This window comes from Palaemon carinicauda, chromosome 1 (assembly GCF_036898095.1).
Source record: "Palaemon carinicauda isolate YSFRI2023 chromosome 1, ASM3689809v2, whole genome shotgun sequence".
In the NCBI taxonomy this organism is placed as follows: domain Eukaryota; kingdom Metazoa; phylum Arthropoda; class Malacostraca; order Decapoda; family Palaemonidae; genus Palaemon; species Palaemon carinicauda.
Genome location: NC_090725.1, coordinates 80,330,529 through 80,352,159, shown reverse-complemented (window position 1 = coordinate 80,352,159; position 21,631 = coordinate 80,330,529). Strand labels below are relative to the sequence as shown.

At 47.8% G+C, this 21,631-nt stretch overlaps 1 protein-coding gene across 1 annotated transcript in view; it reads left to right on the top strand.

Moving 5' to 3' along the window:
• The window catches only part of LOC137649196 (heat shock protein 27-like), a 32,602-nt gene that overhangs the window by 6,233 nt on the left and 4,738 nt on the right, over positions 1 to 21,631 (top strand). Inside the window, exon 2 of the mRNA XM_068382211.1 lies at positions 1 to 8. This exon is cut by the window's left edge and continues 161 nt beyond it. Coding sequence (XP_068238312.1) covers positions 1 to 8 — 8 coding nt within the window. The remainder of the gene's footprint in view (positions 9 to 21,631) is intronic.

Below are 21,631 nucleotides of genomic sequence, written 5' to 3'. Positions count from 1 at the left end.
AGCTACTGGTATGTTTTTCTCTGTATTTATCTTGAATTATAACTATATCTATAATACTAAGGTCTGAAATATTTGTCTAGAAGTGATGCTTATGAAATAAGCTATGTAACATACTGGTAAAATTTAGGCTCGTTGAATTGAATATGGGATTTAGGCATTAAGCCAAGCACTGGGGCATCAAAGGCCATTCAGCACTATATAACGAAAATCATTCAATCATATCTGTATACTCACACCATTTAGTATCATTTTAACCTTTAATACAAATCGCAACACTTTCATACAATAAAATCTAGATGTAAATTAAATAGGGATTAAAAGGGTAAAATAAATAAATAAATTAATAAAATCAATTATAGCTCGTAATATAACGTCTTTTTGTACATCTTACCACTGAGGAGATACTGAGGCTTCAGAGGAAGAAGGCCATTTCAATAATCAATAATATATATTTTCCAGCTTGGTATTAGAAATGGATTTTTTTGGATATCTGCATGGTTGTAAACATGATTATCCATAATATAGGTTTCACTATCATAAGGTTTATAAATATGCACTTGGTTTACCACAAAATTTTAGTCGGTTTAGCAGGAATACCTTAAAAACTATCGTCGTTGACAATTCTTATACAGTATTCATAAAGGCCTTGTTGCCCAGGAGTGGTTTAAAAGGCATCCTGAAATCATCCTGAATGACTGGCTTGCCAAATCACCAGACCTCGATCCTATCGAAAACCCTTGAGCCATTATGACTAAAGGAATTTTGTATATATGCTTTGTTCCAACACGGAAACTTACCTCGAACTACTTTTTTAGGAGTACCAGGAATCTCCTCTCATCAGACCAGAGTTTTGTGTAGTTTACCCTACTTCCGTTTTCTGTGAAGGCTAACCTCAGGCGGAAGGATACATGCCCTGAGGCTAGTCCCGGGTCAGAGAGCGTGCTAGCTTGGGTCTCGACCCTCAGTAAGTTCTCTGGTCGCGTCGTGATGTCATCTCGACGCTCTCCTTATCTCAGTGCGACTCTTTGTGTCCCCGACTCCATTATGTCCCGCGTGGTTCCCACGTGGTATCCCTGTGCTATCCCTTTGTGTCTCCGTGTGTTAACCTAATCCTTCCCTTGTGTTCTCACGTGTTATCCTTGTCCTTATTACCCTTTCCCGCTGCGTTCCTGTGTCTTGCGATGTTGCGATAGTCCGTGATGGAGCATCCCCGCTGTTGTCCTGGGCCTAGATCCGGGAAGTCATGTGGTGCGTTTCTTTCTAAGCCGGAGGTAGACCCTCATTCCTTGTGCTCGTCGTGCAGGGGTAGAGTGTGTTCTCCGTCGAACACGTGTCCGGAGTGCGTTTCTTGGAGTGAGGTCCAGTAGGTACGATTCAGTACCAAGAAAAAGAAGTCTGCCAAGCGGTCGCCCAAGAAGGCTAACACCTCTTCGCCCTTTACGTCTCCAGAAGGACCATCGAGTAGGGTTTCCCTTCCATCTTCCCCTACCCAGAGTAAGGGACGAGGTAAGTCCGTTGCGGGGAAGAAGCCAGAGGTTCTTCCCCAAGAGTCTATTATCCATGATAGTGGGGTAGCAGCATCTTTCCAGCCAAGTGGGGGGCCTGAAGGTGAGTTTAGTGGGGGTCCTAGAGACGATGCCCTGGTGCACACGGGTCACGTCTCTTCGGATGATCCCATGTGGAGTAAAACTGTCCCTGTCTCTTCGGCCGCATCATGGGCCTGTTTTTCAGGTACCTCCGCAGCTGAAGGCGCCCCAGAGAAGGAAGACTCACCGGCGGCGGTTCCCCTTGAATGAGTCCCTCCTAGGACGCCCTGTAGGTCCCCGTTGAGGTTGGAGGAAGGCCTCGGATCCTGGTTCCCCAACGTAGATCTTCCACGCTCTCCCCCAGCACCGCCGTCGTCAGTACCGGAAGTGTTCCTGCAGCCCGCGCCCTCCGTAGGACAGCAAGCCATTCAAACGACCACTCTCCGGGCCCCGCCCCCTCGGACGGGTTATGAAGAGTCCTCCGATTCATCGGTTGCTACAACCTCCTATTCCTCGGAAGGAGAAAACCGGAGGAATTCCTGGCGGAAGCGTGAGAGATCCCGGAGGAGGCACTCCCGTTCTCGGTCACATTCCAGGTCTCGACATGGGAGGAGGCGCTCCAGGTCTCCTAGGAGAAAATTCAGGAGGAGCAGATCACCAGAGGACGAATGGGTGGTCATCCCCCGCAGTAAGCTCGTGGACCTTACTTCGGTCCCGAGCACTTCAGGCTGGCGACCCAGAGACAAGTCTCCAAGAAGGTTCTCCTCCAGCCACAAGCTAGAACCACGGAGGGACCCGGCCTCGCGGACCTCTTCCGACAGGCGTAAGACCGCGAGGGTTCCGACTCAATCCGCCCAGCGGAGGGAGTCGCCCCCTCGGACGGAGCCACCTCGTCGTGCCCTCGAAAGTGGCACCACGGACCCTGGAGAAAGAGAGACGGCTTCCTCTGTCGGGCAAGCCCACGGAAGCCGCGTCCTCCATGACTAAAGACAGACAGAGGACGGAGGCCCTCGCCGCCACGTCAATGCCCGTCCTGCGTCCAGAGCCTTACGCGGAGGCATCCGTCTGTGGGATTCCCTCTAGTGAAGTAGGCCGCCAGACGGAGGACATTGATGACGACGTGGAGGGCGCCCCAGCGGAGGACTCGGCTTACAGGAGGGTGATAGGCCTCATTAGACGCCACCATCGTATTGAGGAGCCTGAACCCTCCGATGAGGATCCCTGGCGCTCTATCCTCAATAGATTAATGGAGGCCCCCGCCCAGCGGAGGGCTCCGTTGGTTCTTCCAGTGGCCAGGGACGTGAGGCTCGGTAGAGCTCACGTCAACAAGATTGTGTCTGGCAATGCAGAGGCCCCCAAGTCTCAGAGCTCCTCGAAGTTGCTCCAGGAACTGAGGTCCAAGAGTAAATTCTACCTTCCAGAGGGTCAACGTCCAGGGGCCTGCAAGTTGGAACCCTCCCTCAAAGTTTTAGGCCAAGGGGCCCCAGAAGACAGAGCCTCATCAGCCCCAATCTGCTTCCCCCAATCAGAGGCAACTATGATGAAGGAGATGGCAAAAGACCTAGCGAACGTCGCCTCTTGGCTAGATTGGTGGGCCTCCACTCTCGTAAGTGTTCAATCCTCCTACGACCTTTCAGTTCCGGGGAATCAGGCTCCCCTGAAGGAGCTAATTATCTCGGGAGGTAGGGCATAAAAGTTCTTGTCCTACCAGTCCCTAGCCCAATCAGCCAACTGGGTACTCAGGAGGAGAGACACTGTCCTGAGCAAGCTGTCAAGGAGGATACCGGACAGGGAAGCGAGGGCCCTGAGAAGCCTGCCCCTATGGAAAGACGTCCTCTTTCCCCTGAAGGAGGCAGAGGAAATCATGGTAAAGGTCTTGAAGAGGAAGGAGGTGGGTGTTCCTAGACCTCAAGCACCGAGGAGGCCCATCCACAGGAGGCCCACGTCCGATGGTCCTGCTACTCCTCGAGCCTCGTCTAGCCAGCACAGGAGAGACTCCCCAGCTGGTCCGTGGTCACAGCCGTCTCAGCCCTCCCGTAGGGGAGCAGCATCAGCCCCAGCCTCCTTTAGAACTTCCTTCTCGGCATTCAGGAGGGGGCGTACAGGTCGTTCCTCCAGAAGAAGATAGGGAGAGAGGCTCCCTACTCCTGCCCAAGCCTCAGGTGGGCGGACAGTAACAGTGTTGAAGGAGGGGTACAGGCTACCGTTTCTGGCAGAACCTCCGCCCCTGATCCCAGCCATTCGGGCGGAGTGGTTGGCTCCCAAGGACCCCTTGAAGAGAACAGCCTTACAAGAGGAAGTTTCCACGATGTTGGTGAAGGGAGCAATGGAAACGGTACGGGGCCCGGGCTTCTACAGTCGGCTCTTCCTGGTGGAGAAAGCAACGGGAGGTTGGAGACCGGTTATAGACCTCTCGGCTCTCAACAAGTTTGTGTGTAAAACCGACTTCAAGATGGACACCCCAAAGTCGGTCCTAGAGTCCTTGAGGGAAGGGGCCTTCATGATGTCCATAGACCTCAAGGACGCTTATTTTCAAATCTCAGTTCACCCCTCCAGCAGGAAGTATCTTCGGGTGAAGTGGGTTGCCCAGACCTTGCAGTTCAGGTCCTTCTGCTTCGGACTATCCACAGCACCTCAGGTCTTCGCGACAGTCTCAGTGTGGGCTCACGAACGGGGCATCCGCCTGATTCGTTATCTAGACGACTGGTTGCTCCTTTCATCCTCAGAGGAAGTTTTGAGGGATCAAGGCACGAAGCTTCTGCAGTTCTGCAAGATTCTGGGCATCACCATCAACCTGGAGAAGTCTCATCTGTCACCCTCCACCAGGTTGACTTATCTAGGGATGGTCCTGGATTCCCGTTTAGTGAGAGGCTTTCCGTCAGAAGAGAGGCTGACCAACTTGGACCAAACCCTCCCCCCCTTCTTGGCGGGACAACCCAGGAGAGCAAAGGACTGGCAAAGGTTAATAGGTCACCTCGTGTCATTGGAGAAACTGGTTCCCCAGGGGAGACTCAAGCTCAGGAACGTCCAATGGAACCTGAAGGGACTCTGGAACCAGACGGATTCCCCCCACAAGGTGGTTCCAGTTCTCCCGGAAACGGAAGAAATCCTAGTGTGGTGGCAAGACCGAACAAACACCCTCAAAAGGATGCCCTTCGCAGCCGAGCCCCCTGAGATGCTTCTCTTCACAGACGCTTCCAAGGACGGATGGGGTGCTCATCTCCTCGGAAGGTCAGCAAGAGGCAGTTGGACAGAGGAAGAAAAGGCACAACACATAAACATTCTAGAGATGAGGGCGGTTCGAAAGGCATGCCTACAGTTCGTCAACCTTCTATGGGGAAACACTGTGGCGTTGATGTGCGACAACGCCACAGTAGTAGCATACATAAAGAAGCAGGGAGGATTGAAATCGAGGGAGCTGTGCGATCTCACGTTGGAACTTCTGGATTGGGCCACGACAGAACAGATCACGATCGCAGCGAGGTTCATTCCAGGGAAAAGAAACGTCCTGGCAGACGGACTCAGCAGGATGGGTCAAGTGGTGGGAACCGAGTGGACCCTGCACTCAGAGGTAGCCAAACTCATCATCCAGAAATGGGGTTCGCCAGTGATGGAACTCTTTGCAACAAGACTGAATGCACAACTCCCCATATTCTGTTCTCCTGTCCCAGACACAAAAAGCGGCGTTGGAGGACACCTTCCAACATCGGTGGGACAATCTGGATGTATACGCCTTTCCCCCTTTCGCGTTGCTCAGACAGGTGCTCAACAGGGTGAGGACGGCCCACAACCTAAAGATGACTTTGGTAGCGCTCTGGTGGCCGGAGAGAGAGTGGTTCGCCGACCTAAAAGAACTAGCGTGTCTTCCCCCGTGGCCTCTTCCAGACAGGCCAGACCTGCTGCGGCAACCCCACTTCCAAAGGTTCCACGACAATCCTCGATCCCTCCGCCTTCACGCATGGAGGTTATCGAGCGTCTCCTGAGGAAGGAAGGCTATTCAGCTAGAGCGGCCGAAAGGATGTCGGGATATCTGAGGCGTTCATCGGCAGTGGTGTACCAGGCTAAGTGGACTACCTTTACGAAGTGGTGCTCCTCCAGAAACATCAAGCCGTTGAGGGCCTCTATTCCGGACATTGCAGACTTCCTGGTACATCTCAGGGATGTAGTCGGTATGTCTATCCCGGCCATCAAAGGAGTCCGTGCAGCTTTAGGCCAAGTCTTCCTACTGAAGGGCATCGATCTGGGTTCCTCGAGACATATCTCAATGCTCATCAAGAGCTTCGAACAAGCATGTCCCCCTCAAGCCGTCAGGGTGCCGCACTGGGATGTGGCGAGGGTCCTGAAGATGTTAAGTGAACCCCCATTCGAACCCCTGAAAGACATAGTGGACAGGGACCTCACCCTCAAGACTGTCTTCCTGTTGGCACTGGCATCAGCTAAGAGAGTGGGTGAGTTTCACGGGCTGTCTTACGAGGTCTCACACGCGAAGGGTTGGCGTGAGATTTCCCTCAAGTTCGTCCCAACTTTTGTGGCGAAGACCCAGAATCCAGCAGTTTGGGATCCCAGGTTTGAGGGCTTCTCAATACCAGCAATTCCTTGTTCGGACAATCCGGAGTACTTGAAGTTGTGTCCTGTCAGAGCCATAAGGAGATACCTGGAGAGGACTTCTAATCTCCATCCTGGTATCAAGAGCCTTTTCGTTTCCACAGGTACAGTGAAAAAGCCGGTTTCGAAGAACACTATCTCCTTCTGGCTAAGACAGGTGATTACCAGGGCGTTCCCCTGCCAGGAAAACCCAGGCCCCATGACATTAGGGGTACAGTCCATTAGTGAATGCAGTCATCGTACAAAGATACTGGAGGCCCTCATATGTTAAGCCTACACTCTGGCTCATTTATTTGACTCTGTCGGAAAGAGATCTAAGATATAGTACTGGTAAACACAAATATATAACACAGTCACTATGTTCCTATCCAGAAATGACAATTGCTTGCAAAACACTCTAAATTACATAAAAGAAATTTTTCACAAAAACAACCCTTCGGAAAATCAACACATCTGCACATATCCTCAACATTCACTCTCCATAGATACTTTCGTATTCCATGAGTATACCTGGATCCACTACAGTCATTATCAAACAGTGACAACAATAACCATTAAGTATGGCCATAATAGGCTAAGAAATCACAAGAAAAGATCATCATCAAACATAATGAAACATCATCTAATATCTTAAAACATAACGAAACATCATTTAACATCTTTAAACATACTGAAACATTATTCGATATCTAATGCGCATCATCATCAAACTGTTAACCAACTGTATCATACTAACAAAAAGTATCCTAATCAAGCAAAGTGTTGTTCCTCCACTTGGAACACTTCTGCAGGCATCTGCAGGTATTCATGCAAAAAAAAAAAAAAAAAAATTTGTACTATAGTCCATTTCTTTTAGCAATGCATATTTGCACCGACTCGCAACGGTGCCCTTTTAGCTCGGAAAAGTTTCCAGACCGCTGATTGGTTGGACAAGATAATTCTAACCAATCAGCGATCGGGAAACTTTTCCGAGCTAAAAGGGCACCGCCGCGAGTCAGTGCAAATATGCATCGCTAAAAGAAATGGACTATAGTATAACTCATTGGGCTATGCCTATACTGTGCATTAAGTAAGGTATGCCTGGGGCACCCGGAACCACTCCCACTGCTGGAGTGTTCCCCACACCCCTGCATTCATTGCACAAATTCTGGCGGTGCTCTTTCTCAAAGCATCTTGCTTGAGTGAAACAAGCAGCACCTACCGAGATAGGTTTCGCCAGCATAAAGAATGTGGCCTCCTTTCTCCCCCTCAACTGGGGTCAGGTAGGACATCTAAAAGTATTACAACAGAACACCAGTCAAACCAGATGGTGAACAAACAAAATAATCCCTCAACATCTACAAAAGGAATGTCCACTTACAACAAGGGACATCAAAAACTCTAAGGGCATCTCAACGTCCAAGTATAGTCTCTCTCTCTCTCTCTCTCTCTCTCTCTCTCTCTCTCTCTCTCTCTCTCTCTCTCTCTCTCTCTCTCAGAAACACATTCAGCAAGAGCCTAATTCCTCTAAGAATAGGTAGCAAATAACTGATTCTGTAGCTAATCAAGACAGCATATCATAACTAAAACTAATCATTGGCAAAGAACCGACTCTTTCTTACTTAACTTTCCCTAAGTTATCTCCCAAAACTCTGAACTATCAGTTATAAAGAATTAATTTCTCGCTTAGTCATTCCCATCTTTTTTTCTTTTATTCTGCTAACATATAGTTGCCGCTCTTGCACGTGCGTACTCTCCGAGCTTCACATAGACTTAAACACGATTGCGTGCATACACGATTCTTCCCACCCAATGGCTCACATGGGTCAAATTAGCCGACGCTCATTTTGTTTCATTCATCAAACCCTTTTGCAAAGAATAGTATTTCCCAAGATCCTAGCGAATAACAGTTGAGATTCTATTATCTTTCACACTGAAACTGATATTCATTTCCCACACGTGTCGTAATATTCTTACATTACTTATCGAGTGCAGAAATAACTAAAAACATCAGAAAAAAGAAACAGCTTAAGATTTAGGGTATGCAAAAAAAAAAATTCAAATTGTGCTCAAAACCTTAAAATTATGTCCTCATGTTATACATAAAACATGCATTACGGCACAAATGAACTGTGCAAACAGAAAAAACCAAGCAGAACAGAAAATTACACATACACATTAACGAGTCTCCTTTGCTTTTTAGACAAGTCACCGAGTCTGAAGTGCAATTCACTAGTCTCTTATTACTGTCATTAAACAGATATAAAACCATAAAAATACTCTGCTTTCTATCATTAATTCACCAAATAACTTAATTTCCATCAAAATCCCCTTTCTCGTTATAGTTTGACACAAGAATATGCCCTTTTTTTTCTTCTTTTAGCAACCTGACATGAAACTTCTGTTACTCTTCTTATCAGACATCAATTAACTAGTGATGGGCATTAATATGGCTATTTGTATTCTACGCTTTAACTCCAAGTTTATTCTGATAACATGATTCCATTATTTCTCAAAAATTACGTTAATAAGTTAACCCTTTTACCCCCAAAGGGCGTACTGGTACGTTTCACAAAACTCATCCCTTTACCCCCATGGACGTACCGGTACGTCCTTGCAAAAAAATGATATAAAATTTTTTTTTTTCATATTTTTGATAATTTTTGGAGAAAATTCAGGCATTTTCCAAGAGAATGAGACCAACCTGACCTCTCTATGACAAAAATTAAGGCTGGTAGAGCAATTTAAAAAAAAATATACTGCTAAATGTGCTGGGAAAAAAAATAACCCCTGGGGGTTAAGGGTTGGAAATTTCCAAATAGCCTGGGGGTAAAAGGATTAAGAGCATACTTCTGCTTGAAAACTTATCTCATTACATATTTACATTTATCCCCAAAATGTGTTTTGGAATATCCCGTTTCCTAAAATTATCGGTAGTCTCTTTCTATCTTTCTGTCCTAACGAATCAGAGCGTTAGCCAGATGCTTGTAACGAATGTTAGGCTAATATGTTTTTAAAACAAAGACAAAATATTAGGTCATATTTTTTTCTGAATTTCTCATTGTTTGTAAATAGTTCTACAGTGTTGTATAGCAAGTGGTGACAGGGGCGATTATTGCTAAAACGACATTCTTATTTACTAACTCCTAACTGCTTCTACAACTTTTAAAATTACTGTCACACATATCTGTTTTGACATACATTCCGAACATTTACTTTATTCCCTGACGCAAACTGTAAAAGTTTACGGCAACTTTTTCATTTCTCAAATTTTTCATGTTACAGTACTTATTTGTTCTCGCGAATCAAAAGAAACGGACAAAACTAAGTAAGAATTCAAATTCTCTTCTTTCTATCATGTTTTGCCAAATAGCACCTATTAACAATCCCTTTTTTCTGTCACGATTTTTCCAGAACACACAATTCTCTACAGAACTGAAAAACAAAGACTTAATTCTGGCATCAAAGTCAAAAGAAATTACGTTACTTGTCCAAATCTCAAATTTCATTTCACATCAAGAAAAAATCACAAATTTTAAGTAATTTGTATTTTTCCTAACAGTACTTACCTCGAACTACTTTATGAGTATCTGGGATTCTCCTCCCAACCGACCAGAATTTTGTGTAGTTCCCCTATCTCTGTTTTCTATAGTGGGTCCCTCTGTAGCGGATGAATACGCGCCCTGAGGCGACCCGGGTCAGTGAGAGCGCGTGGCCAGGTTTCGGTCACCAGTAAGTTTATGATAGATATGGTATCAAAGTCCTGTAAGACACTCGGGGGAAGGATGGGCGGGCCATAACCCGAAAGTAGTTCGAGGTAAGTACTGTTAGGAAAAATACAAATTACTTAAAATTTGTGATTTGTTCCAACATGGAGTACTTACCTCGAACTACTTTCTTAGGAGACTTATACTTTGGGAGGCGGGTGTGGTCTTACGGGCCGACAGACCGGCTGGATAAACGGATTTTGAGCGAAACGAAAAATCTATTTTTGGGTGAGATGGCCATGTCGTCCTGATGGAAGTTCCAAAAGGGTAGCTTCCTTGGGTATATAACTACGGCGATATTCCCAGAGAATTTACCTTAAGGTACCCAGAATTCTAACTCCTGGAGCGAATATCCCTAATAAAAGAACCAGGGATATCGCGAAATATCAGAGGACGTATTCTTGACACGCCACATAGCAATCTGCACCCCGAACAGAGTTAACACTTCGAAGGGGTCAATTGGCAAGAAAACGAAAACGAGAAAGAAAGGAGAGCCGCTCGCAAGGTATCTCTCCTCTCCCGTTTCGTAAGCGTGCATTGCGCCATCTGTATTCCTTGTAGCGATACACGAGGTGCTACAGATACTGTATGTAGGGAGGGGACCTACAGCCCTTTAAAAGAAAGGGAAGGGCAGGTCCATCAGGACGACATGGCCATCTCACCCAAAAATAGATTTTTCGCTTCGCTCAAAATCCGTTTTTTGGGCTCAAGCCATGTCGTCCTGATGGAAGTATACCAGAGCATTACTGTATCTGTGGATTCTCAAAACATGCCGTACTCCCCGAAGGTATTTCCCGGCCAACTAGACCTAGAGACCTAAGATGTTACCGTCATACATCTTTTCAACTAACCATAGACCATGTTAGTGCTTCCTGCCCCCTACAGGGAAGAGTCCTACTAGACTGGAAAAGTCTCAAAGAGTACATATACCTATGTATGAATAACAGACAAGCCAATATAGTGGTCTCACCCTATATCATGTAAAGCATAGTTTGTAAAGAACCACTGAGTCAATATGAAATATTGACCAGTTCTCCGTTCCATACTGGATTGGACAAAGGTTTATATCCGAGTAGGCGGAAAACTTGCATATCCGCCACCGTCCCCTCAGGGCATGGAGTCCTCCCGCCAAGGGAAAGCATAAACCAATGCAAAGAATGCTTGCATAAAGGAACAATCTATTAGAATTATCCCAGATAAATATACATAGAACGTAATGCAAATTATATCAAATAAATTGACACAGGTGAAGGAGACGCAAGGTTCACAAGAACTAGTTTATTGACAAACAATAAATAAAACAGGTTAAACAACCATTATATAAATATAAGAGGAGGATAACCAACAAATAAGCATAAGCATGATAGTAAACAGAAACTTGTTTATCTGAAAGAAAAACTTTAGCGCCACTTTTAACATACCGAGGTATCAACATTATAAAAGTCTGTATTACTAATCAGTTATATTAGCGTTGGAAACGCTCGGCACACATGTCTGCACTTATGCTAGGTTCACCTTTGAAAGTGGAACAGTCAATGTGGGCAACCCAGTGCCCTCACACTTAGTTTGTAGAACAGTTCGTAACTACACACTCACCTCGGAATTAATCGTCCCAATTAAATCCACTGTTCCTCGCAGAGTTAAACAGCAGGGTTAACGACACAACCCACTGCTACCACAGACCTCTTTAGTTGCTCCAGCTTCGCATAGTGACGAAAGAACACTCTGGAAGACTTCCAGCCAGTGTATGAACGAAGATGTTCAAAATCCATACAATTAAAGAAATTTAAGGATGAGGCAACTTTCCTCGGATCGTGACCAGCGGGTGTAGTGTCTGGATCCGCTCTGCGAATAAAATAGGTGATTTTCGCCCTAAGTTGTTTCAGTGATAAATTTGAGCCTGATGTTTCTCCCCTGAGTAATTGACCACCCCTGAAGTCTGAAGTTCTACGAAGATAGACCTTTAGGCATTCCACTGGACATAGAGATGCATCTTCTTTCAGAGGGCAGATTCTCCAGGGACCCCACCTGTTGGTGGGTAACTCGTTCTTGGCGAGAAACGTAGGATCCGGAAACAGGTTCAGTTCTCCCCCATCCAAGAACTGAACACGACCCTCCTCTCTCGAGAGGGCTACAATTTCACTAACCCTGGCCCCCGACACGAGTGCAAATAGGAAAATAACTTTTTGGGTCAAATCTTTTAAAGCTCACTCCTCATTGTTCAACAGCGAAGCAAAATGAAGAACTTTATCTAAAGACCATGAAATGGGCTTTGGAGGTGCTGATGGTCTGAGCCTAGCACAGGCTTTCGGAATTTTATTAAAAATATCGTTAGAGAGGTCGACCTGGAAGGCATATAAAATGGGTCTTGTCAAAGCAGATTTACACGTTGATATTGTGTTGGCTGCTAACTCTTGACCATGGAGGTGGATGAAGAAAGATAAGCAGAAGTCCGTCGAGATCTTTTGCGGATTCTTCGCCTTGACAAAGGCCACCCATTTCCTCCAAGATGACTCATATTGCCTTCTAGTAGATTTGCACTTATATTCCTCTAGGAAGTCTATACTGTCTTTCGAAATCCCGAAACGTTTTCTCACCGCTAGGGAGAGAAAATCATGAGCTGCAGGTTCCGGGTTTTCTGTGATGAAGCACAGACAGTCGACTTCTGAACTCGCTGGGTCAGAACTGGATCTGGTAACGGTAGACACTTCAGCCGTAGTTCCAATGCCAGAGGGAACCACACGCTTTTCAGCCACTTGTGAGCCACTATTGCCGCTACTCCCTTGAAAGATCTCAGTTTGTTGAGGACCCTCAACAGAAGGTTGTGAGGAGGGAACAGTTAAATCCTGGACCATCTGTTCCAGTCGAGGGACATCGCGTCCACTGCTTGCGCCAAGGGATCCTCGTACGGGGACACGTAAAGGGGTAACTTCTTGTTGTCTTTCGTCGCAAAGAGGTCTATCTGCAGTTCTGGGACTTGACTCAAGATGAAGGAGAATGATCCTGCGTCTAGGGATCATTCCGGCTCTATCGGTGCGAACCTGGATAGAGCGTCCGCTGTCACATTATGGACTCCTTGAAGGTGAACTGCCGACAGGTACCACTTCTTCTTTTCCGCCAGTCGAAAGATGGCCAACATCACCTGGTTGAGTGGTGGTGACCTCGATCCTTGTTGATTCAAGCATCTCACAATCACCTCACTGTCCAGCACCAACCTTATGTGGATCGAGCGACGAGGGGAGACTCTCTTGAAGGTAAGGAGTACTGCCATAGCTTCCAGAAAGTTTATGTGAAATGTCTTGAATAGATTGGACCAAGTCCCTTGGGCCTTCTTCCGATGAGAATGACCTCCCCACACCTCCTTCGAGGCGTCTGTGTGAATAGTCAACGAGGGGGAAGGTGGCTGAAGAAGTACCGACTTCTTTAGTTGCCTGACTTGGGACCAAGGCCTGAGAAGCGTACGTAGACGAAGCGGAACTGGTCTTATCAGATCTCTCCGCGCGTTTGATGCATAACTTCTCCAAACTCCGGTTGCATCCTTTAGCTGTGCTCTTAGCACCGGGTCTGTTACTGAGGCAGACTGGAGAGAACCCAGCACTCTCTCCTGTTCGCGTCTTGATATCCTTTCGGAATCCAGAAGTCTCTTGACAGAATCAGCTATCTCCTTCCTCTTCTTCGCCGGGATGGAGAGTTGGTGTGACACTAGGTCCCAGTGGATTCCCAACCACTGGAACTTTTGAGATGGAGAAAGTCGAGACTTTTTTCTGTTGATCTCGAAGCCTAGATACTCTAGGAACTGGATCACCTGTAGGGAAGCTTGCAAACATTCTGTCTTGGATTCTGCCCACACTAGCCAGTCGTCCAGGTAGGCTACCACCTGGATTCCCTTTAGGCGTAATTGTTTGAGAGCTACGCTCGCAAGCTTTGTGAAGATCCTTGGGGCTATGTTTAGCCCGAATGGCATGGCTCTGAAGGCGTAGAGTCTTCGCTGTAGCTTGAACCCTAGGTAGGGGGAGAGTTGACGATTGATTGGAACGTGCCAATAGGCGTCTGACAAATCTATGGAGACGATAAATGCCCTCTTGGGCAGTAAGGTCCTTATGTGTTGCAGTGTTAGCATCTTGAACTTGCAGTTCACAATGAACTTGTTGAGTGGCGACAAGTCCAGAATGACTCGAGTTTTTCTGAGTCCTTCTTGGGAACACAAAACAGCCTCCCTTGGAATTTGATGGACTTTACCCTTCGGATTACCCTTTTCTCCAACAGTTCTTGAATGTACTCCTCCAGAACGGGGGTGGAGTGTTGGAAAAATCGAGGGCACGGAGTTGGAGTGCTGTACTAGCTCCAACCCAGTCCATTCTTGAGTAGGCTGTGGGCCCAGGGATCGAAGTTCCACCGATCCCGAAAATTCTGAAGTCTCCCTCCTACCGGTATCATCTCACTTTGACTGCTGTTGCCCTGAGGCCTTGCCTCCTTGACTGCGACCACCCCTGAATCCCCTCCCCCTTGAGGGGCGTCTAGACGAACCTCTGGCTGCTCCTCTAGGCTTCGCTCGAAAGGTAGTTGACTGCCCTTCGAACGCTGGGTTAAATGCCGGAGACTGCGTCGACACGGCTTGGGGTACCCACTGGTACGTGGTCGGGGTTTGTGCCACCATCTGGGGCACTGTAGGCATAGGAAATTGCTGTTGCTGCTGCTGTCTGAATGGCTTAGCTGGCCGAGAGGGTAGCCTAGTCTTCTTAGTCTTCCTCTTTGGTTGGGGACCCTCATCCGGGGAAGACTTTCTCTTGAGGGATAGGCCCCACTTCTGGAGAAGGTTTCTATTCTCCGTGGTGGCCTTATCTACAACCTCCTTGACCGCTTCACTAGGGAAGAGGTCTTTGCCCCAAATGTTGGAGGAGATTAGCTTCCTTGGCTCGTGCCTCACCGCAGCCGAGGCAAACACGAACTCCCTACAAGCCCTCCTAGCTTTGACGAAGCTATAAAGGTCCTTCGTCACTGTGACTAGGTGTGTCTTAGCCACTACCATGAACATCTCATGGACCTTGAGGTCACTTGCCATTGTCTCCAGAGTTGTTTGATGAGACATTGAGGCAGCAAGTCTTTCTTTTGTCTCAAGCTCCCTTCACAAAAGAAAGTCAGACAGCTTGGGGAGGTTCTCACCGAACTGACGTCCGGCAATATCAGCCTCCAACTTCCCGACTGAGAAGGTAAGATGGACGTCCTTCCAGTCCTTGTGGTCCATGGGTAGGGCCAAAGACGGAGGTTTACACTCCTCCAAGGAGGGGCATGGCTTACCTGCCTCGACTGCTTTCAGCACAGCCGTAAACCCTTTCTGCATAAAGGGGAAGGCTCTAGAAGGGGAGGACACAAAGGAAGGGTGCTTCTTACTCAAAGCAGGTACCTTCGAGTTTGAGAAGCCCCTCTCTTTCATCGAGCTTGACAATAAAGCTTGAGCCTTAGCGTGGTCCAAAACTATGACCTCCTTCGGCTCTGTTTCTTCCTTTGAGGCTGGTTCCTTCCTTAGACGGACATAACAGTCGAGATACGACTCCTTGCTGGGCCAGAATTCCACCTCCTCAAGGGGGACTGAGCCCAACTTCTTCAAAATGACGATTTTTCCCGTCGTCATAGGCATGTGCTCAGCATACTTCCAAGGGTTAACATCTGAGCACAAGGGAAGGTCTTTCACGCTGAGCTTCTGGGGCCCACGTGATGCTGCAAGTCTCCGCATCTCCAGCTCCATTGCAGCCGCCTTCTCATTATTCTCCCTCTGCATCTGTTGGATCATTCCAACGATGGAGGAAAGGGTCTTTCCAAGCTCATCTGGGAGAGAGGACGATGTTGAGGGAATAGGTTCAGGGGCCTGAACCGGAGTAGCCGACACCTCGTCGACCTCTTCCTCTTCATTGTCTGGAGCCTGATCTTCATCCTGGTCTTCTGCCAGGGGGTCATCTTCCAGACGCTCGGACACCTCCGACATCCTATCGTCCAATTGGATGTCCTGCAGGGTGTCCGCGACTTCAGAATCCACAGGGATCTGAACCACTGGTATCTCCACTTGAGGCTGGGGAATCACTGCATCAGCTGATGCCCTGGGGAAAAGGTAAGCCCTCATCTTCTCACTTGGAAGATAGGGCCCAGAAGTGTTCTTCTGAAAGCCCCTTACCCAGGTACGAAGCTTCTCCCTTGCTGCGTCCCTTGACTCCGCCGTCTTAGGGGAATCAAAAGCCTCAGTAATCAGGTTTGTGCACACGGTACATACCTGCGGGTCCCAATACCGGAGATCACCTTTGGAGACTGCGCATGCTGCGTGCCTCCTACACAAATCATGTCCGCAGAAGTTCTTGCTGCGGACGTTGCAGAAAACGCTTCCACACTTCGGATGGTCCTCCTGTAAAGAGAAGAAAATTCCATGAGTATCAAGTGAACTACGTATCACTGGATATACATAGCTTAGCACAACTAAACTAGAAAGGAAAGACACACACTTGTATTTCCCGCACAGTCAATTGCTGCAACCTTCCAGATAATAAAATCGTATGGTTAATCTATTCTAGAGCAACCAATGAATAATTTCCAGAGGAAACAGGTGTAGCTCACACCCAAAAGTGATTTTAAAATGCTGGATAGTAGACAAGAAAGAACTCACTTTCTTTATCTGTAAGGTTACACCAAAGGGCTGTGCGAGACAACACAAAAGTGTTAGAAAAACTTAGTGTTGTAACAAATACTATACTATAGTTTTCTCCCTACAGTATATACTATACTGAAAAATACTGGCTAAAGTATTGCCGGCCGGCACACACCTTAACTAGTTCCAAAGTATACTACTTAAGAACTATAAGGTGGAAGAACGCTGGTTCAAATGCATGTGCCGGCCGGCAATGACTGCCGGCCAGCACCTACACAAGATAGCACCCGGCTGCCGGCCACCAATCGTAGCGGCCAGCAGACAAAGGTGTGATATATAGCCGGCCGGCAAAGGTATACAACCAATGCCGGCCAGCAGCAAAAGAACCAGAGAACTCCGGCTGCCGGCCACTCAGGCCGGCAGCCGGGCTAGGGTACAACACTAGAAGAAAAACAGAATGGATGCCGGGATAAGAGACTGTACTACCTCATAACCCGGCAACCCGAAAGAGTGCACATAAGGAAGGGGAGAATATAACTTCAGGCTTCCTGACCAATGCCATCTGGCTCTACAGACAAACATGGATGAGAGACCAAGGGAGGTCTGGGCAGCACTCAAAGCAGAAGACCCTTGCCGGCCAGCAAGGGACTGAGTCAACCCCACATCCTAACCTATGCTAGGTACAGATGTAGAATGACGGACAGGAATGCAATGGCTAGGCCATCACAAAGGAAAGAGGAGGAAAGGGGGAAGAGGGTCCTGCCAACCTTGCTCTAATAATGAATCACCCGCAGCCAAGAAAACTCATCTTAGCCTAGGGGAGATCCGAGGAGGGAGGCCAGCAATACTTGCCAACTCCCTCGGAACCAAAGCAAGGAAGGCGTTGTTATTCACAGAAAAGAGGATCTTATCCTCCACACTGAGAACAACAACACAGGACTAGTCTGCTAGATCACAAGAAGAAGGAATCATCTCGTACAGAAACCTTCGAAAGTGAACTAAGGAGGCTAAGCCTCCTATGTCTGTTGTCAGTCTAGCGAGGGAATCTCAACCACAAGCTAGACAAAAACAGACTCAGACTAAGAACTCTGATGTCCTGCCCCCTCCCTGAAGCCAGACTTACTGGAAACAGGAAGGAACAGAAACACCCTAATATAGTTGAATCTAAAGTCAATTCAGATAAAACATTAGGGTTAAGCCCAAGGCTTAAACAGAGGGAAAGGGATTGCACACCTTCTCCGAAGAGAAGAGAGCAACCGGGGAGTGTGAGAAAGTATACTAAGGCCCCATAGACAACTAGCCTAGGCGCAAAGAGAATCGATTACCTAAATCACCGAAACTCACTCGTATACTATCTTGGAAGAAATCAACATAATCTTAAATGTATAAAACTGCCTAAAGCTTCAATAAAATTTTAAAACACTCGGAAATCTGAATATCATGCAGGAAAGTACTAGGGCCAAACGACTAGGCTACAAGGTCTAGCGTAGGCCAGAATTGGCAAATCCTTCGCCAAAACAAAAATACTAAAAGCATCATATAAAGAAATCCTATGTAACGCTAAACAGCTAAAATTATTAAAGCCAAACAGCCGGGAACGTCGCTCTGGCTAACTAAATAACTCATACCTAGCGAGCGACAGCATCCAGGACGCCTCCGGTAGGCAACAGCTCTTGTAACAACGATATCACTATCATATCACTTTTAAAATTACCAAGAGCTTACATTTATACATAAAAGAAATAATACTCAACTTATCAGAAGCAGAAGAAGTTGGAGAAAGCATTATAAGTTGAAATAATCCAAGAATTGCGAGAAACACAGGGAAAAAACACCGAGTTGTTGAGCTACGCAAAAAGAAATACAGATGGCGCCGTGAGCGGCGCAATGCACGCTTACGAAATGGGAGAGGAGAGATACCTTGCGAGCGGCTCTCCTTTCTTTCTCGTTTTCGTTTTCTTGCCAATTGACCCCTTCGAAGTGTTAACTCTGTTCGGGGTGCCGATTGCTATGTGGCGTGTCAAGAATACGTCCTCTGATATTTCGCGATATCCCTGGTTCTTTTATTAGGGATATTCGCTCCAGGAGTTAGAATTCTGGGTACCTTAAGGTAAATTCTCTGGGAATATCACCGTAGTTATATATACCCAAGGAAGCTACCCTTTAGGAACTTCCATTAGGACGACATGGCTTGAGCCCAAAAATACAAATTACTTAAAATTTGTGATTTGTTCCAACACAGAATACTTACCTCGAACTACTTTCTTAGGAGACTTATACCTTAGGAGGTGGGAGTGTCCTTCAGGACCTAGAGACCGTGACGAGAATAGAAGAGGAACCTAAGTAGGAGACTAGGTTCTGCTGACCTCAAAGAAAACACGAGAAAAAAGGGAAAACTACGCAAAAAACCATCTTAGTGTCTAAGTAACTCATTTCTGCAAGAATCCTAGGAGACATGTCCTTCCAATGATAGTGTATCCCATGGCAGTTTCAGGGGGCTACCCAAGTCATTTCCGGTAAGGGAATAGGGGAAGGAAGAACAAGGGGGCTCAGGAAGGGACCTGTGTCCCTTGGACTCGCTACCCGCAGTTACCACTGGGGCTACACCCTTAAACCATTTGGAGCGCGGAAATGACGGGACCGAGCGAGAACCCGCCCAGGGACTTTTTCGAGTAGTCCTTCAAGCAGTGAGCCGTAAAGGTCGACTGGTTAGACCAAGTACCTGCCCTCAGACTTTGGCCCACTGCCATGTTCTTCTCAAACACCAAAGAAGCATTTAGACTCCTCCTGCTGTGGGGTCTGGGCTTTCCTGGAAAGGGGACCCCTGCACTACTGTAGGGCCTGACGATCACTTGCCTTATCCAGAAGAAGAAAGTGTTCTTGGAGACTGGCTCCTTCACAGTCCCGAGGAAAATGAACAGACTCTTGATCTCGGGATGAAGTCTAGCTGTCCTTTTTAAATACTGCCATACTGCAAGTCCCTCGGGTTGTCCGAGCGAGGGATAGCTGGCACTGGGAACAATTCCATTTTGGGGTCCCAAACAACTGGATTCTGAGTCTTGGCTACGAAGGAGGGTAAGAATCTGAAAGTAGTATCTCGCCAGCCCTTCGAGTGTGAGATCTCGTACGACAGGCCAAGAATCTCACCTACTCTTTGCTGATGCCAGATCTAAACGAAAGACTGCCTTGAGGGTGAGCTTCTTGTCTAGAATATCTTTTAAAGGCCCGAAGGGAGGTTCCAAAAGCAACTTCAAGTACCCTAGCCACATCCCCCTGGGGCACTCTAACGTCTTGGGGGAAAAACGACTGCTCGAAGCTCTTGAAGAGCGTCGAGATCTACCTGGAGGCACCCAGGTCTATGTCCTTCAGGAGGAAGACTTGGGATGGACATGCCCACTTCGTCCCTGAGATAGACCAGGAAGTCTATCTCGTGAATGGAGGCCCCTAACGGCCTGATGTTCTTCGAGGAGCACCCTTTAGAAAAGGTAGCCCACTACGCCTGGTACATCTCGACTGACGAACGCCTCAGGTACCCTGACATCCTTGATGCTGTCCTCGACGGAAATCCTTCCTTTTTCAGGAGACGCTCGATAACCTCCACGCGTGAAGGAGGGACCAAGGGTTTTCGTGGAACCTCTGGAAGTGAGGCTGCCGGAGAAGGTCTGGTCTGTCTGGAAGTGTCCCAGGTGTAAGGCATGCCAGTTCCTTTAGATCCGCGAACCACTCTCTCTCTGGCCACCAGGGCGCTACCAAAGTCACCCACAGGTTGGCCGTCCGTCTCATTGGGAGGCGTCCTCGACCGCTGCTGCTGGATCTGGCACAGGAAAACAAAACACGGGGAGCTGTGCGTTTAGTCTCGTGGCGAAGAGGTCTAACACTGGCGAGCCCCACTTCAGGGAGAGGGTTTTGACCACTTCTGGGTGTAGGGACCACTCGGGCCCTACCACTCGACCCTTCCAGTTGAGGCCGTCGGCCAGGACGTTCCTCTTCCCCGGAGAGAACCTGGCTGAAAAATTAAATTTGTTCCACTTCAGCCCATTCTAGGAACTCCATCGTGAGACTGCACCGTTCCTTCGACTTCAGTCCTCCTTGCTCTTTCACGTAGGCCACCACCATGGCGTTGTCGCACCCCGGATCCACGGAGCTTCCCCGGGGTAGATGGACGATCTCTAGGCCCGCTCTTTGTACGGTCCTCATCTCCAGCACGTATATGTGCAGGTTCGTCTCCTTGACTTCCCATTTACCTTTTTCCATTTTGTCGAGAAGAAGGGCACCCCATCTCACCTTGGATACGTCCGTGAACAGGAGTATCCCCGGAGGGTCGACAGATAAGGGCATTCCCTTGAGGGTATTCGTTCCGATTGCTACCACCTCAGGACTTCCTTCGTCTCCGGGGACACCAGGACTATCTAGTGCGGGAAATCCTATCAGTCTTTGCCAGACCTTGGCTCTCCTGGGCTGGCCCTACAGGAAGAGCCAGAGTATCTGTTTCAGGGTGTCCAGTTTCTCCTCGGAGGGGAAGGCCCTCGCCATCCGGGAGACTAGAACCAACCCTAGGTAGGTCACCCTGGTTGAGGAAATCAGCCGGGACTTCTCCAGGTTGATGATGATACTCATGACGTTGTAGAACTGCAGGAGCTTCTCGTCTTGCTCCCTCAGTACTCCTCTGAGACTGAAAGCAACAACCAGTCATCTAGGTACCGAATCTGGCGGACGTCCTGTTCGTGCGCCCAGCCTGAAACTGTTGCGAAGACCTTCGTGAAGCCCTGAGGACTGTCGACAGTCCGAAGCATAGGGTTTTGAACTGCCACGTTTTGGTACTCCATTTTACCCTTAGGAACATCCTGTTGGAGGGATGATCAGGGACCTGGAAGTAGACGTCTTTGAGGCCTATGGACCTCATGAAGTCCTCCTCTTTCAAGGTCGCTAGGACCGTCTTCGGAGTGTCCATCTTGAAGTCGGTGTTGCACACGAATTGTTGAGGGCTGAAAGGTTTCCAGAACCCTGTTGCCTTCTCCACCAGGAAGAGCCTGTTGTAGAATCCTGGACTCTGTTTCTCGACTGGTTCTACTGCCCCTTTCGCCTGCATTGCCGAGCCTTCTTCCTGCAATACTGCTACT